General features: G+C 32.8%; 3 protein-coding genes across 3 annotated transcripts; all 3 read left to right on the top strand.

Annotated features, from left to right (window-relative positions):
• Positions 1-821: 821 nt before the first annotated feature.
• Positions 822-4,236, top strand: LOC9303923 (G-type lectin S-receptor-like serine/threonine-protein kinase B120). Its single transcript, XM_002867805.2, has 6 exons — positions 822-2,462; positions 2,549-2,784; positions 2,868-3,078; positions 3,162-3,399; positions 3,499-3,646; positions 3,764-4,236. The coding sequence occupies exons 1-6, from the start codon at positions 1,064-1,066 to the stop codon at positions 4,079-4,081; spliced, it is 2,550 nt and encodes an 849-aa protein (XP_002867851.1). The 5' UTR covers positions 822-1,063; the 3' UTR covers positions 4,082-4,236.
• Positions 4,237-6,109: 1,873 nt separating this feature from the next.
• On the top strand, positions 6,110-9,932 carry LOC9303924 (receptor-like serine/threonine-protein kinase SD1-8). The gene is given in 9 exon segments (XM_002867806.2): positions 6,110-6,886; positions 6,888-6,948; positions 6,951-7,550; positions 8,112-8,246; positions 8,335-8,525; positions 8,603-8,813; positions 8,901-9,138; positions 9,236-9,386; positions 9,472-9,932. Coding segments are annotated over 9 exon segments (2,556 nt in total). The 5' UTR covers positions 6,110-6,244; the 3' UTR covers positions 9,799-9,932.
• Positions 9,933-11,602: 1,670 nt separating this feature from the next.
• On the top strand, positions 11,603-13,617 carry LOC9303925 (defensin-like protein a). The gene is made up of 2 exons (XM_002867807.2): positions 11,603-11,745; positions 13,265-13,617. The coding sequence occupies exons 1-2, from the start codon at positions 11,679-11,681 to the stop codon at positions 13,456-13,458; spliced, it is 261 nt and encodes an 86-aa protein (XP_002867853.1). The 5' UTR covers positions 11,603-11,678; the 3' UTR covers positions 13,459-13,617.
• The last annotated feature ends 1,309 nt before the right edge of the window (positions 13,618-14,926 follow it).

A 14,926-nucleotide genomic window follows, 5' to 3' on the forward strand; every position in this document is an offset into this window, starting at 1 on the left:
CATGAGTCAATGTGGCGGCCAAAGGTAACAAGTATTAAATAACTTAAGCAATATTCCACTAAACTAGTTAGTATACAAAGCCAACTGCTCCACTTGCTTAACATTTATTTGTTTTTTGCAAATTTGTTAACCACCTAGCTTATATACATTTTCTTGGACGGCCTTATATGTACAGTATTATAAGAATATAGTATTCTTCTAATTATTCTTATTATGATCATCAACCATTTGGTTTGGTCAAAAAAAAAAAAAAAAAAGATCATCAACCATTTGATAATTCATCATCATTCTTAATTATTGACTGTGTGGACTATGGACGTCAGTAGTAGTCCAGTACTAGATATGAATGAAATCTTGTACGTAAGTTAAATATCCAAAGGAGTTAAGATCTTGATCTTGTATTAATTTACCTAAAAAAGGAAGAAGATCTTGTATTAATCATGTTTAATCCACAAAACAATTAATTACTCCTTCCATGTTTTTTAATTTTCTTAACACGTAATTTTCTTTCTCAATAAAAATTGAACCACTAACATATCTAAATCTAACATGTAAACTGATACCGTCCAAAATAGACGTAAAAAAAGTTTCAAAACAATTAGGTGATCCCTTATGTAAAAGAAAAAAAAACAATTAGGTGATCCCCCAATCACATATTTCTCTGCAGGTTGTATAATCTTGAAAAAGAACAAAAAAAAGTAGATGAAGAAAAAGAATTGACAGGCAATAAATAATAATACCTTAAATAATTCAAACAATTTGACCTTTTTGTTACACCAAAGACTATACAAAATTTCTAGATTCAATTCTCTGGTCCAACTTTCCAACCTGACGACACAAAAATAAAGAAACTTCTTAACAGTCACAAAACAAGCAAACTTTCCTTTTTGTATCCTTCTCCTTTGTCACCTCTCCTCTTACTTTTTATCAATAGGAAGTTTCCGCCATTGTTACACTTCCTCTGTTTCTCTTCATTCATCTTTAAGCAAACCTCAAAACGAATCCTTTATTATTACCAATATTCTCACTTGGGTCTTCTTCTCCAACACCAAAACCCAAGAAAATGAAAATCTTTCGCAAAACCTCACTTTCTCTTCCTCTGTTTATCTTCTTCTTCCTCTATGAATCTTCCATAGCTGCAGATACACTCAGAAGAGGTGAATCTTTAAGAGACGGTCTAAATCACAAACCTTTAGTCTCTCCAAAAAAGACATTCGAGCTCGGATTCTTTAGTCCTGGAAGCTCCACGCATCGTTTCCTAGGGATTTGGTATGGAAGCATCGAAGATAAAGCTGTGGTATGGGTAGCAAACAGAGCAAAGCCGATTTCAGACCAATCTGGAGTTCTCACGATAAGCAACGATGAGAATCTCGTGTTATTAGACGGGAAGAACATCACAGTCTGGTCTTCAAACATCGAATCAAGCACTAACAACAACAACAACAGAGTCGTTTCTATACATGACACCGGAAACTTTGTTTTGTCTGAGACCGACACAGATAGAGTTATTTGGGAGAGTTTCAATCACCCAACGGATACGTTTTTGCCTCAGATGAAAGTTCGTGTGAATCCACAAACCGGAGACAATCACGCTTTTGTCTCATGGAGATCTGAGACTGATCCTTCTCCTGGTAATTACTCATTAGGGGTTGATCCTTCTGGAGCACCAGAGATTGTGCTTTGGAAAGGAAACAAGACGAGGAAATGGAGAAGCGGGCAATGGAATTCCGCGATTTTTACCGGGATTCCCAATATGTCTCTGTTGACGAATTATCTTTACGGGTTCAAGCTTTCGTCTCCTCCAGATGAAACAGGTAGCGTGTACTTCACGTATGTTCCTTCGGATTCGTCGGTGTTACTTAGGTTTAAGGTTCTTTATAATGGTACTGAAGAGGAATTGAGATGGAATGAGACTTTGAAGAAGTGGACTAAGTTTCAGTCTGAGCCAGATAGTGAGTGTGATCAGTATAATCGTTGTGGCAAGTTTGGTATTTGTGATATGAAAGGCTCTAATGGAATCTGTAGCTGTATTCATGGTTATGAGCAAGTTTCTGTAGGGAATTGGAGTAGAGGTTGTAGAAGAAGAACACCGTTGAAATGTGAGAGGAACATTAGCGTTGGAGAGGATGAGTTCTTGACTCTGAAATCTGTGAAGTTGCCTGATTTTGAGATTCCTGCACATGATCTTGTTGATCCTGCGGATTGTAGAGAGAGGTGTCTGAGGAATTGTTCTTGCAATGCTTATTCTCTTGTTGGTGGTATTGGATGCATGATTTGGAACCAAGATTTAGTCGATTTACAACAGTTTGAAGCTGGTGGATCTTCGCTTCATATCCGTCTAGCTGATTCCGAAGTAGGGGAGAACAAGAAAACCAAGATAGCAGTGATTGTCGCGGTTCTTGTTGGTGTGGTTCTGGTAGGAATCCTAGCTCTGCTTCTATGGAGATTCAAGAAAAAGAAAGGTACGAACTTTCGTTTTTTTCTTGATTTCTTAGTTCGTTACCACAACATAAGATCTTGTTGATTCACTTCCCTTTATTATCTGCAGATGTTTCAGGAGCATATTGTGGTAAGAACACTGATACATCGGTTGTTGTTGCTGATATGACCAAGAACAAAGAAACCACTTCGGCGTTTTCAGGATCAGTCGACATAATGATTGAAGGAAAAGCTGTTAACACATCTGAGTTACCTGTCTTTTGTCTCAATGCTATAGCCATAGCTACTAATGATTTCTGCAAAGAAAATGAGCTCGGAAGAGGCGGATTCGGACCAGTCTACAAGGTTGGTTGATTACTTTGGTTCTAGACAGAGTCTTTGTGTTTCATTTTTTTGATGTTTTTGTTGATGACTGAGATTTTTGTCAGGGTGTTCTTGAAGATGGACGTGAGATAGCAGTGAAGAGATTATCTGGTAAATCTGGACAAGGAGTTGATGAATTCAAGAATGAGATCATTCTCATAGCGAAGCTTCAACATCGGAATCTTGTGAGATTACTTGGATGTTGCTTCGAGGGCGAAGAGAAAATGCTTGTTTATGAGTATATGCCTAACAAGAGCTTAGATTTCTTCCTCTTCGGTATGTTTCCTTCTAAAGATTGAAAAATAAGAATTAAAGTATTTTCTTTCACTCATCTTATTCTTGTTCTTTTGAATGGACAGATGAAACGAAACAAGCGTTGATAGACTGGAAACTGCGGTTTTCGATAATTGAAGGGATTGCAAGAGGATTGCTTTATCTTCACAGAGATTCAAGATTGAGAATCATTCATAGAGACTTGAAGGTTAGCAATGTGTTGTTAGATGCAGAGATGAATCCGAAGATCTCAGATTTTGGTATGGCAAGGATCTTTGGTGGAAACCAAAATGAAGCTAACACGGTTCGCGTCGTTGGAACTTAGTAAGTAAAAACAGAGAAAAATGTTTCACTTGAATGACAAAAAAATCTGTGGAGAAAAATGTTCTGAACAATTTCTTTTCTTGGTATTTAAAAATCTAGCGGATACATGTCTCCTGAATACGCGATGGAAGGACTTTTCTCGGTAAAATCCGATGTTTACAGCTTCGGTGTATTGTTGCTTGAGATTGTAAGTGGGAAGAGGAACACAAGTCTTCGATCTTCTGAACATGGAAGCCTCATTGGTTATGTAAGTTTCCCAAAAACTAAAGATTACTAAAGACTGTTGTTCTCTCTAAATGAGCATTTGAAATTTTGGTTTGGTTTATAATGGTCTAATTAATGGTGGGAACTGAAATGGTTGCAGGCTTGGTATTTGTATACTCATGGGAGATCAGAGGAGCTTGTGGATCCAAAGATCAGGGTCACATGCAATAAGCGAGAGGCATTGAGGTGCATACACGTAGCGATGTTGTGTGTTCAAGATTCGGCTGCGGAGAGACCGAACATGGCTGCAGTTTTGCTCATGTTAGAGAGTGACACAGCGACGCTAGCTGCGCCTAGAGAGCCAACGTTTACTTCCAACAGAAGAAACTCTATTGATGTCAACTTTGCTCTTGATTCGAGCCAACAATACATTGTTTCTTCTAATGAGATCACTTCTACGGTTGTTCTTGGACGATAAGATACTTTTGTTTGTTCTTTTGTAAAGTCTTTTTTTGTTTGTTTACAATTGCTGTGAAAACGTATAATTTTTTTTGGTTAATTAGGATAATAGAATATTGGTTGTTGAAACTTGAAATTATGTTGATAAAGTTAAACGTATGAAACTTGCGAGAACACAACTACAGTAATTTGTCTATATTTTGCAAAAACACAACACTTTATTAGTTTTCAAAAATATCATATCAATGGTATAATTACCATTATAATTAGTTGTTAACAAATAATTAGAAAAAAATGAAAACAGATAAAATATCAAAAATTATTTATCTGAAATTAATCCTATAATAAATAAATAATTATTTCTATACCAAAGATGGTAGTTTTGAAAAGACTTATGTTAGTGGTAATTTTGAAATGAGGTTCATAATCATTGTTTCGTTCGACTAAATATAGTTTAGTTGTTTCAATCAAACTATTGAAGCAAACATCACAAGCCCAATATTATGAGACAAACAAGCTCAAGCCCAATGTGATGCCCATGTGTAGGCATGGGCAAATAAACCGAACCGAATGTACCGAACCGAAACCGAAGCAAAAAAAATCGAACCGAACCGAAAATTTGAAAATAACCAAATGGATACTAAATTCTATAACCGAAATAACCGTAACCGAATCGGTACCGAACCGACATATTTCGGGTAACCGAAATACCCGAAATACAATTATATTTTCAAAATAATTAGTTATTTATAGACCAAATAATCAAAAATATTTGAAAAATATATAAAAATAGTAAAATACTCAAAAATATCTAAAAATATCCGAAAATACTCAAAAATAACCGAAATATCCGAAAATATTCTAAGCAAAATAACCGAATGGATACTAAATTTTAAAACCGAAAGAACCGAAACCGAACCGAAATTTCAAAATATCCGAATAGATACTAAATTTTGAAACCGAAACCGAATGGATCCAACCGATAACCGAACGGTTAACCGAAAGCCCAGGCCTACCCATGTGTGTTAGGAGGATTTATTAGCAAAATATGATTCATATAATAGAATCAATCTTTGGGAGTTCCTGCTTGCGTTAATTTTGGTGACAATCTAAATATTTTTCTCTTTTACATGTTTTGCACAATAACGCTTAATGAACTATTTCTTTTCTTAGCTTATTTATCTATCTTAATAAGCGCATTTGAACATGAATATATCTAGTTTGGTTTCCCACAAACATCGTAGGATTATTGTATTTGATAAAAATGGGATTGATTATATGTGTAGACTATCGTTATGTATAATCAAACGAGGAACGAAGAATTATGAGGATGTTCAAAGCTAAGACTTTTGGAGCGTTGACTTTGGTAAAAACATACTGTTTTTTTAGTGAAAGAGTATTTGGTCTTGCATATGAAATTATTAAATATATCATAAACCTAAAACCGTGTTAACATAGAGTTTCTTCTCCTCCAAGCTCCAAAGCCAACGATTTTATTCTAACTTACAAAATCGTCAAACAAAATGCATAGGACAACATTATTGTTGGTGATGAATAATTCAAATGTAGATTTATTATAAAATTGGTTGGAATGATGAATTATTTAGAAAACGTGGAACGACCCCTTTCTTTTTTGTCTTCGGAGAATGCGGAAATAAGTTAAAGTGGGGTTTGTTTGGGGAATACTAACATTGGGAAGGATACAAAAAAATAAATTTGAGTTATTAATTACGAAAAAGAACACTGAAATTTATATAACTCTCGAAGCATACAAACGGTTGACTGATAATAAAATTAATATATTAAGATCAAATTCATAAAAAAAAGTGGGTGATCAATAATATCATATTTTTGAAGAAAAACGATAAAATAATTGTGAATCTATGAAGTAAACTTGTGGAAAATGAAAGAAAGCCTGAAAAAAAAAAAATAGAAGACTTTATATTTGCTAGGTCAACTATGAATTGGACTGTACATAGTACATTTAACTAGATATTTTCCAAATGCGAACAAGAAGACCAAGAAAAGAAAAAAGCAAGGGAATAAATTATTGATAGAAATAAAATCGGTTACGTAAGGTTCAAACATTTAAAACAAAACATGTCCGATATCTCCAAAGGAAAAAAATTCTCATAATTTTCTCAAGAAAGAGAGAGAAAAAAAAAAAACTTGTTTTAGAGACATGAGAGGTGTACCAAATTTCTACCATTCTTACACCTTCTTGTTCTTCTTCTTCTTCGTCTTAATTCTGTTCCCTGCTTTCTCTATCTCTGCCAACACTTTGTCGGCTACAGAATCTCTAACTATCTCAAGCAACAACACCATTGTGTCTCCTGGTAATGTCTTCGAGCTTGGTTTCTTCAAGCCCGGTTCAAATTCTCGTTGGTATCTCGGGATTTGGTACAAGACAATCTCTAAGAGGACCTACGTATGGGTTGCAAACAGAGACACTCCTCTCTCTAGTTCCATTGGAACTCTCAAAATCTCCGACAATAATAATCTCGTCGTTTTGGATCAGTCTGATACACCAGTTTGGTCGACCAATCTGACCGGAGGAGATGTGAGATCTCCACTGGTGGCAGAGCTTCTTGATAATGGTAATTTTGTGCTTAGAGACTCCAAGAACAACAGTCCAGATGGAGTTTTGTGGCAGAGTTTTGATTTTCCTACAGATACTTTACTTCCGGAGATGAAACTGGGTTGGGATCTCAAAACCGGGTTCAACAGATTCATTAGATCATGGAAATCTCCAGATGATCCATCAAGCGGCGATTTCTGGTTTAAACTTGAAGCTGAAGGCTTCCCTGAGGTTTTTCTATGGAACAGAGAATCACGAGTGTACCGGAGCGGTCCATGGAATGGAATCCGGTTTAGTGGTGTACCGGAGATGCAACCATTTGAATACATGGTTTTCAATTTCACAACGAGTAGAGAAGAAGTGACTTACTCATTTCGAGTCACTAAAAGCGATATTTACTCGAGGTTAAGCCTAAGCTCAACGGGATTGTTACAAAGATTCACTTGGATTCAGACAGCACAAAATTGGAACCAATTCTGGTACGCACCAAAAGACCAATGCGATGATTACAAAGAGTGTGGGGTTTACGGTTATTGCGATTCAAACACTTCACCGGTTTGTAATTGTATTAAAGGGTTTAAGCCAAAGAATCCGCAAGTGTGGGGGTTGAGAGATGGGTCAGATGGGTGTGTGCGAAAGACGGTGCTGAGCTGCGGTGGCGGAGATGGGTTTGTGCGGTTGAAGAAGATGAAATTGCCGGATACTACGACGGCTAGTGTAGACAGAGGAATTGGTGTTAAAGAATGTGAACAGAAATGTTTAAAAGATTGTAACTGCACGGCGTTTGCGAATACGGATATTCGTGGTGGCGGGTCGGGTTGTGTGACTTGGACTGGCGAGCTTTTTGATATCAGGAATTATGCTAAAGGAGGTCAAGATCTTTACATTAGATTGGCTGCTACTGATCTCGGTTTGTTCATTCTCCACTATCTCTATTAGACTAATGACATATGTTTGGTTTTCATTTTCCACATTTACTTTTGCTAAGTAACGGTTGATAGATAATGAGATTTTTTTTTTTTTTTTTCTCGGTAGAATGTTAGAAAAAGGTGTTGAATAGTGCAAGTCAAAGTTACATTGTTGTTGGTTAACAGATTTTGAATTTAACAATTAGTTTTATTTTTCCTCTTTTCAAACTTCTTAAACTTGATTGAGATGTTGACGCGTTCGGTCTTGGAATTATATGTGGAAACTTTTGTGATAAAGAACTAATGTCCAATGGACTTTTAATCTTCTTAAAAGATGCAACGCATTAGTGAAACTTTTGAGTACTACTATATTCTTCACAAAAACTTATCAATCTCAAGAATAATATGGTTTAAGGTACACCCAAATGCCAAAAGAAATTATGTTTAGGTAGACCACTATTTATGTTAATCTAGTAACTTTCCCTTATTTTTTAATCAAAAGTACGACAAAGTTTATTAGTTTGTGTATACTAACGATTGGTATCTCCTTTTCACTATTTCAGAGGACAAAAGAAACAGAAGTGCAAAAATCATTGGTTCAAGTATTGGAGTGAGCGTTTTGATTCTTTTAAGCTTCATTATCTTCTTCTTGTGGAAAAAGAAGCAGAAGCGATCAATACTAATTGAAACAGCTACTGGTAAACCAGTAACTTTTAATTCTTTATTTTTATCTGTAAATTTTGATAAACTAATATCTTGACTGTTTTTGGTGTCTGAATGAAACAGTTGATCAAGTGAGAAGCCGAGATTTGCTAATGAACGAAGTGGTAATATCAAGTAGGAGACACATATCTAGAGAAAACAATACAGACGATCTCGAATTGCCATTGATGGAGTTTGAAGAAGTTGCCATGGCCACAGACAATTTTTCTACTGTCAACAAGCTTGGACAAGGTGGTTTTGGAATAGTTTATAAGGTACACATGATTGAAAACCTAATTTAGAATCTATCATTGGACAAGATTTTGTTGTGTATTAAAATGTCGGGTTACAGGGAAGGTTGCTTGATGGTCAAGAAATCGCGGTGAAGAGATTATCAAAGACGTCAGTTCAGGGGACTGATGAGTTCAAGAATGAGGTGAAATTGATTGCAAGGCTTCAGCACATAAACCTTGTTCGGCTTCTTGCATGTTGCGTCGATGCGGGTGAGAAGATGTTGATTTACGAGTACTTGGAAAATCGAAGCCTCGACTCTCATTTGTTTGGTTAGCGTCTCAAATCCTTCCAACTTGTTCTAACAATTGAATGCCCTTTAAAATAATGTACTCAATCCGGTTAAAATTCGTTTGCAGACAAATCCCGAAGCTCTAAGCTAAATTGGCAAATGAGATTTGATATCATCAATGGTATTGCTAGAGGACTTTTATATCTTCACCAAGATTCACGGTTTAGAATTATCCATAGGGACTTGAAAGCAAGTAACGTCTTGCTTGATAAATATATGACTCCAAAGATCTCGGATTTTGGAATGGCTAGGATCTTTGGACGGGATGAAACAGAAGCTAGTACGAGGAAGGTGGTCGGAACCTAGTAAGCAATCATTCTCCAAAATATCAAAAATCTTTGTTTTAAATCTGAAAAAATAATAATTTAACTCATAACTTTGAGTCTAATCTTCGTTATGCAGCGGTTATATGTCTCCTGAATATGCAATGGACGGGATATTCTCGATGAAGTCGGATGTTTTCAGCTTTGGGGTCTTGCTTCTTGAGATAATAAGTGGCAAGAGGAACAAAGGATTCTACAATTCTGACCGTGACCTTAATCTTCTCGGTTGTGTAAGCTAAAATCCTCTCAAACGTGATCTTGTTTTCCATTCAAAATTTAATGATAACACTAGAAAATTTCGATCATTATACACAGGTGTGGAGGAATTGGAAAGAAGGAAAAGGGCTAGAAATCATAGATCCAATCATCACAGATTCTTCATCACCGTTCATGCAACATGAAATCTTAAGATGCATACAAATTGGTCTCTTGTGTGTTCAAGAACGTGCAGAGGATAGACCAATGATGTCCTCAATGGTTTTGATGCTCGGAAGCGAAACAACGTCTATTCCTCCGCCTAAACCGCCCGATTATTGTGTCGGGAGAAGTCCTCTTGAGACTGATTCTTCGTCGAGTAAAAAGCGTGACGATGAATCTTGGACAGTGAACCAAATCACTGTCTCAGTCCTTGATGCCCGATAATTTGAAAGTTACCGAGCCAATCTGTTTATATGCATATAATATTTCTATGTAAGTTTTAATAGCAAAGTTTACCATATGAATCGGTTTTTTCTTGCAAAATTTACTTTTTATCATTAAGGAAACTTGCTTCTCCAGTTTGTTTTGTCGGCATAATATTTTTGTCCCCTCTCTTATGTGGCAAAACAGTCATGGCCAATGGCACGAGTGATAGATATCAAGGAGGTCCATTCGCATAGAGTTTCCGTGTCCAAAACTTAATTATTTTATCAAATAATCATCTGCATAAATGTTTTGTGGCATGTTATGATCTAAGAATCGTTTAATTCTATGGTGACTCTCCTCCTTGCACATCCCTATGGTTTTGAAACTTGTAACTTCCATTACCGAGAAAGAGACTACAATGTCTGGCTATTGTTTGTTTAATTTGTATGAAAAATGTTTCTTCTTTTTATTTTTGCCGAAAAATACTTGTTCACATTTTCACATTTTGAAAACGTGATTTCACTATTTTTATCAATTAAAGGGAGACTCACAAAAATGCTCATTTTTCAATACTCCTTTTCAAAAATGTCCTTTTTGGCTGTCTATTTTTAAAAATACCCTTTTTTATGTACAAAATCACTAAATTACCCTTCTTTTAATAAAAGATATCACAAATATATAAGGAAAACATGAGAATGTGCACACATCAAAATTACAAATTTGATTTGTAAAAACTTGTAAAACCTTTAAAATACCTTGTAAAAATTTTCCCGCCAAAAAATTTTTTTTGCGGGAAAAGTGATTCCGCAATTTTTTTGGCGTTAAATTTTTGGCGGGAAAAATTTACAAGGTATTTTAAAGGGTTTTTACAGGGTATTTTTAAGGTTTTACAATGTATTTTAAAAGGTTTTACAACGTATTTATAAGGTATATATAAGATATTATAAGATTTTACAAGCTATTTTATAAGGTTTTACAAGTTATAAGGTTTTACAAGTTTTTTATAAGGTTTTACAAGTTATAAAAACCTTATAAAACTTTATAAGTACTTTGTAAAACCTTTTAAAATACATTGTAAAACCTTACAAAACACTTGTAAATACTCTGTAAAACCTTTAAAATACCTTGTAAATTTTTCCCGCCAAAAAAATTGCGGAATCACTTTTCTCGAAAAAAAAAATTTTGGCGAGAAAATTGCGGGATCATGTCTCCCGCCAAAAATTTGCGGGATCACTTTATATTTTGTATTTTGTGGACTTAATTTTGTTTCAAATAAGGGTAAAATGGTCATTAAAAATTAAAAGAGGACAAACTTAAAAATGGACTCTCAAATGAGGCATTTTTGAAAAGTGGTATTGAAAAAGGGGCATTTTTAACAATTTCTCTTTAAAATATTTATTGAATTTTTATTTTTTTTGGAAAGTGATTCTCATGTATACCACTAATGTGTTTAGCCATTTTCCTTGGTTTTGTTCTAGTTTATGTTTTTTTCCGAATTTTGTTGGATGATATTTTAATGAGCAGATGAAAAAAATAAATAAAGAACTCATACATGGTCACTACACAAAATATTTGTTTACTAAATTCCTGCAAGTTTTATAATTTGATATACTTTGTATTATTATATACCTAATACATATATATACATGCATCAATTGTTTTTAAATCTTTTACACGTAACACGTTAAGCACATTTTGTGTTTATGTGTTTTGTATATTCATTGTCTTGTAACTCTTTTATACGTAACCACATAAACACATGACTTTTATGTGTTTATTGTACACAATTTTATGTATATATGAACCTATCTATCAACACTGGGCGTGCAACTTATATAACACATTACACTAAGAACTATCTAAGCGAAAAAGTCAAATTTATTTCAGACAAGAAAATCATGAGGTGTAGTGTTTTGTTTGTGGTTTCTTATGTTATCATGTCTTTGCTTATAAGCCATGTTCAAGGTAATTTACTAGTTTTCTTTTGATCTTATCGGTTTAATTGTGAAAAAATAGTGTTATGAAATATAAAATGGAGTAATAGTCTGGTCCATATGATTATTGATTAATATAATGTAAGTTAATACTTTAGATAAGTTTATTGTACTGCAAAAAAAAAGAAGTTTATTGTAATATCCCCAGATTGAGAATTCTGTTACATATATACTGTTGGTAAATGAACAAAATAAAATATATATCGACCAACATTTCATATAAGTCAAATATAATATCTAGACAAGTCAATTTTTTTTTTGTCACGGATCTAGACAAGTCTGTTTTGCAAGTAAATCAGTGGAGAATGAATTATGAGTCGATAGTGTCAATATATACACGTCACATATGCGTAAAAGAAATTATTGTAAGAAGAGATTTTCTTAATTAAAAAAAATCAAGAAAATATAGGATAATATTTAACTCAATACCGGCTTAGATTAGAGCTTCTCTTCCTCTAGGACTGGGATTTATACAGCAACACTAATCCTATTTACGAATCCAAACCTGATTCTTTTCTAACAAAATGTAAAATAACAAAAATAATTATTTTAATTTATTTTGTCATTTGCTTGTCTATAAAATATCAAATTTAGATAAGTATTCTTTAATAAAATTTAAATTTGGGATAATTCTACAAATCATAAATAGAAAAATGAAATGAATATTAATATTTTAATAATGTATAATTTTAGTTACCGACTTCCCATATTATATTAGTTCCTATATTTGTGAACCACACATAGTTTTTGCTGATTCAATTTCGTCGCAGCTATCATTTCGTAATATTCTTAATTAGTAAAAATATTATGAACAATTAAATTATTCTAAAGCTTAACGACCGATCCTGTTAATATATTGTTGGCATGGATTCTCCTGTCTTTTTCCCCATAATTTTAATCAAAACATGTAATTAGTGTTTTTTGAATGTATTTATTACAATTATACTCTCTCTGTTCTTTTATAAGTGATGTTTTAGGAGAATGCACATAGATTAAGAAATCATTTAATTTTTGTTTATTTCTAAACTAAAACATCATTTATTATCTAATCAACCAATAAAAAACAATCTACAGAATATAAATCGTCAAAACCAATAATAAAGTAATTAATTTTGCATTGAAAATTGAAAACATCATCTATTTAAGAACAAAATTAGAAGTTTAAAACATCACTTATAAAAGAACGGAGAGAGTATATAGTAAAACCTCTATAAATTAATTTCCTTAATCCCTTTACGGTGTCGTTTGTGTTGTCCCCTCGTTCTCTATAAGTTATATATCAACGTCCTTTCAGTTTTGATTGATCCGTGCTTTTTCTTATTTCTCAAAGAGTTCATAAAATGGATCACTCGAAAACTTTAAAACACTAATTATAACTAATCGCTAAAGACATATATATACTAATCACTAATGAGTAATGACAGTGTTGATAAAAATGTCTCATTTTATTTTAAATTTGTTGCGTTATGGTTGGCTATATAAAATAATAGGAATGGAAGATCAGAAGTGGAAGAAGGTGTGTAATCTTGAGGGAAACTTCCCTGGACGATGTGTCGGTAACGGAGACGAACAGTGCAAACGGGACCTTACGGAGGATGGCAACAACCCTTCTAAATGCCGTTGTAGATTTCGTGCTGGTCGTCGACATTGCCGTTGTATTTACTGCGAAGTTTTTGGGATGTGAGACATAGTACGTGTAAATTTAGTGTTATTGTTTTTGGGTAATCAGTTTAGTATTGTTTCAAATCAGATTAATTTATATTTTCGTGAAATCAATAAAATTATGTATATACTTGGAAAAACAATTGTCTACACATCCTACTAATATTACTAGGTTATGAAACTCCGTGATATCGCGGAAAAACTTATTTTCAACAAATTTTTGTATTTATATATTAAATTTACTAAAACATATTTGATTATTATTATGTATTAAATTATTATGATAATATATTAAAATTTACCATGTTTTACGTTAAATCGATTTTTTTTTTCAAATATGTTAAAAAGTTTTATAATTAAAAATATAAAAAGAAGAATAATGACTAAAACACTTCTGAATCATTTTTTATGAATGTATTTATTAGTAACAAAATACATACCGAAGATTTATATAAAGAGATGAGACAGTCCAAAAAGTTTTCTAGGAAAGTGATAAAATTAAATTCCATATATCTTTGATTAAATCAATAGTTCTAATAAAAAATCAGTTTTTAGATAATATTTATACTTAAACTGTTAATTTAGTTATTTTTAACCAAAAAAACTCTTAATTTAATATTTGTATGAAACATATTAATATGTTACTCCCTCTGTTTTAAAATATAATATATGATGTTTTACAATTTTCTATGCAATTTAAAATACATTTATTATTTTATGACCATTTATATTTTGCAGTCTTTTATATCATTGGTTGAATTTTTTAAAATTAAATATAAATGATAGTTTTTAAAAAAAAAATAATTTTTTTAAAGTGTGTGTTTTTATCTTAAATATCCTATATATTGAAAGAGAGGGAGTAATATTTTGGTAATTTCGAAGATTTCTAGAGTGTAATTATTAACATAAATCCGAAAATATTGAAAATGTTAAAACAATAAAAAAAGAACGTTAATAACATAGAAACCAGGGTTCGAGCAGTTTTCTCCGGACCCCAAGATTAGTTGTTGGACCTATGAAGCTTTTATGATCACCTGAGTTATCCAAAAAAAAGAAAAAACAGAGTTCGAATTCTAACATGGTTTCTTCGGGCTTCATGATTAGTATTTGCGCCTATAAAACCTTTAGAATGACATGAATTATAAAAAAAAAATAACATAGAAACAAAAATAATTGGAAAATGGACAAAAAGAATTAACAACTAGATTGATAATATATTATTGATAATGATATCTTTGAAAATTTATTTTTATCGATAATATATAAACTATTGAAAACAGAAAATTAAACAAACCAATAAAAACGATAAGATATATATTTATAAATCACAAAAACGAAAATATAAATAGTTCAAAATTTTAACCAGCAAAAAGTGGCTTTTGGGTTAAGTTAGACCACATTTCTAATAGGGTCATCATCTAGTAAAGTTCATAATCACCTACACCAAAACTAATATCGCTACGCAAATCATCAATTTATCTTAAACTCGC

Source organism: Arabidopsis lyrata, assembly GCF_000004255.2.
Source record: "Arabidopsis lyrata subsp. lyrata unplaced genomic scaffold ARALYscaffold_7, whole genome shotgun sequence".
Classification (NCBI taxonomy): Eukaryota; Viridiplantae; Streptophyta; class Magnoliopsida; order Brassicales; family Brassicaceae; genus Arabidopsis; species Arabidopsis lyrata.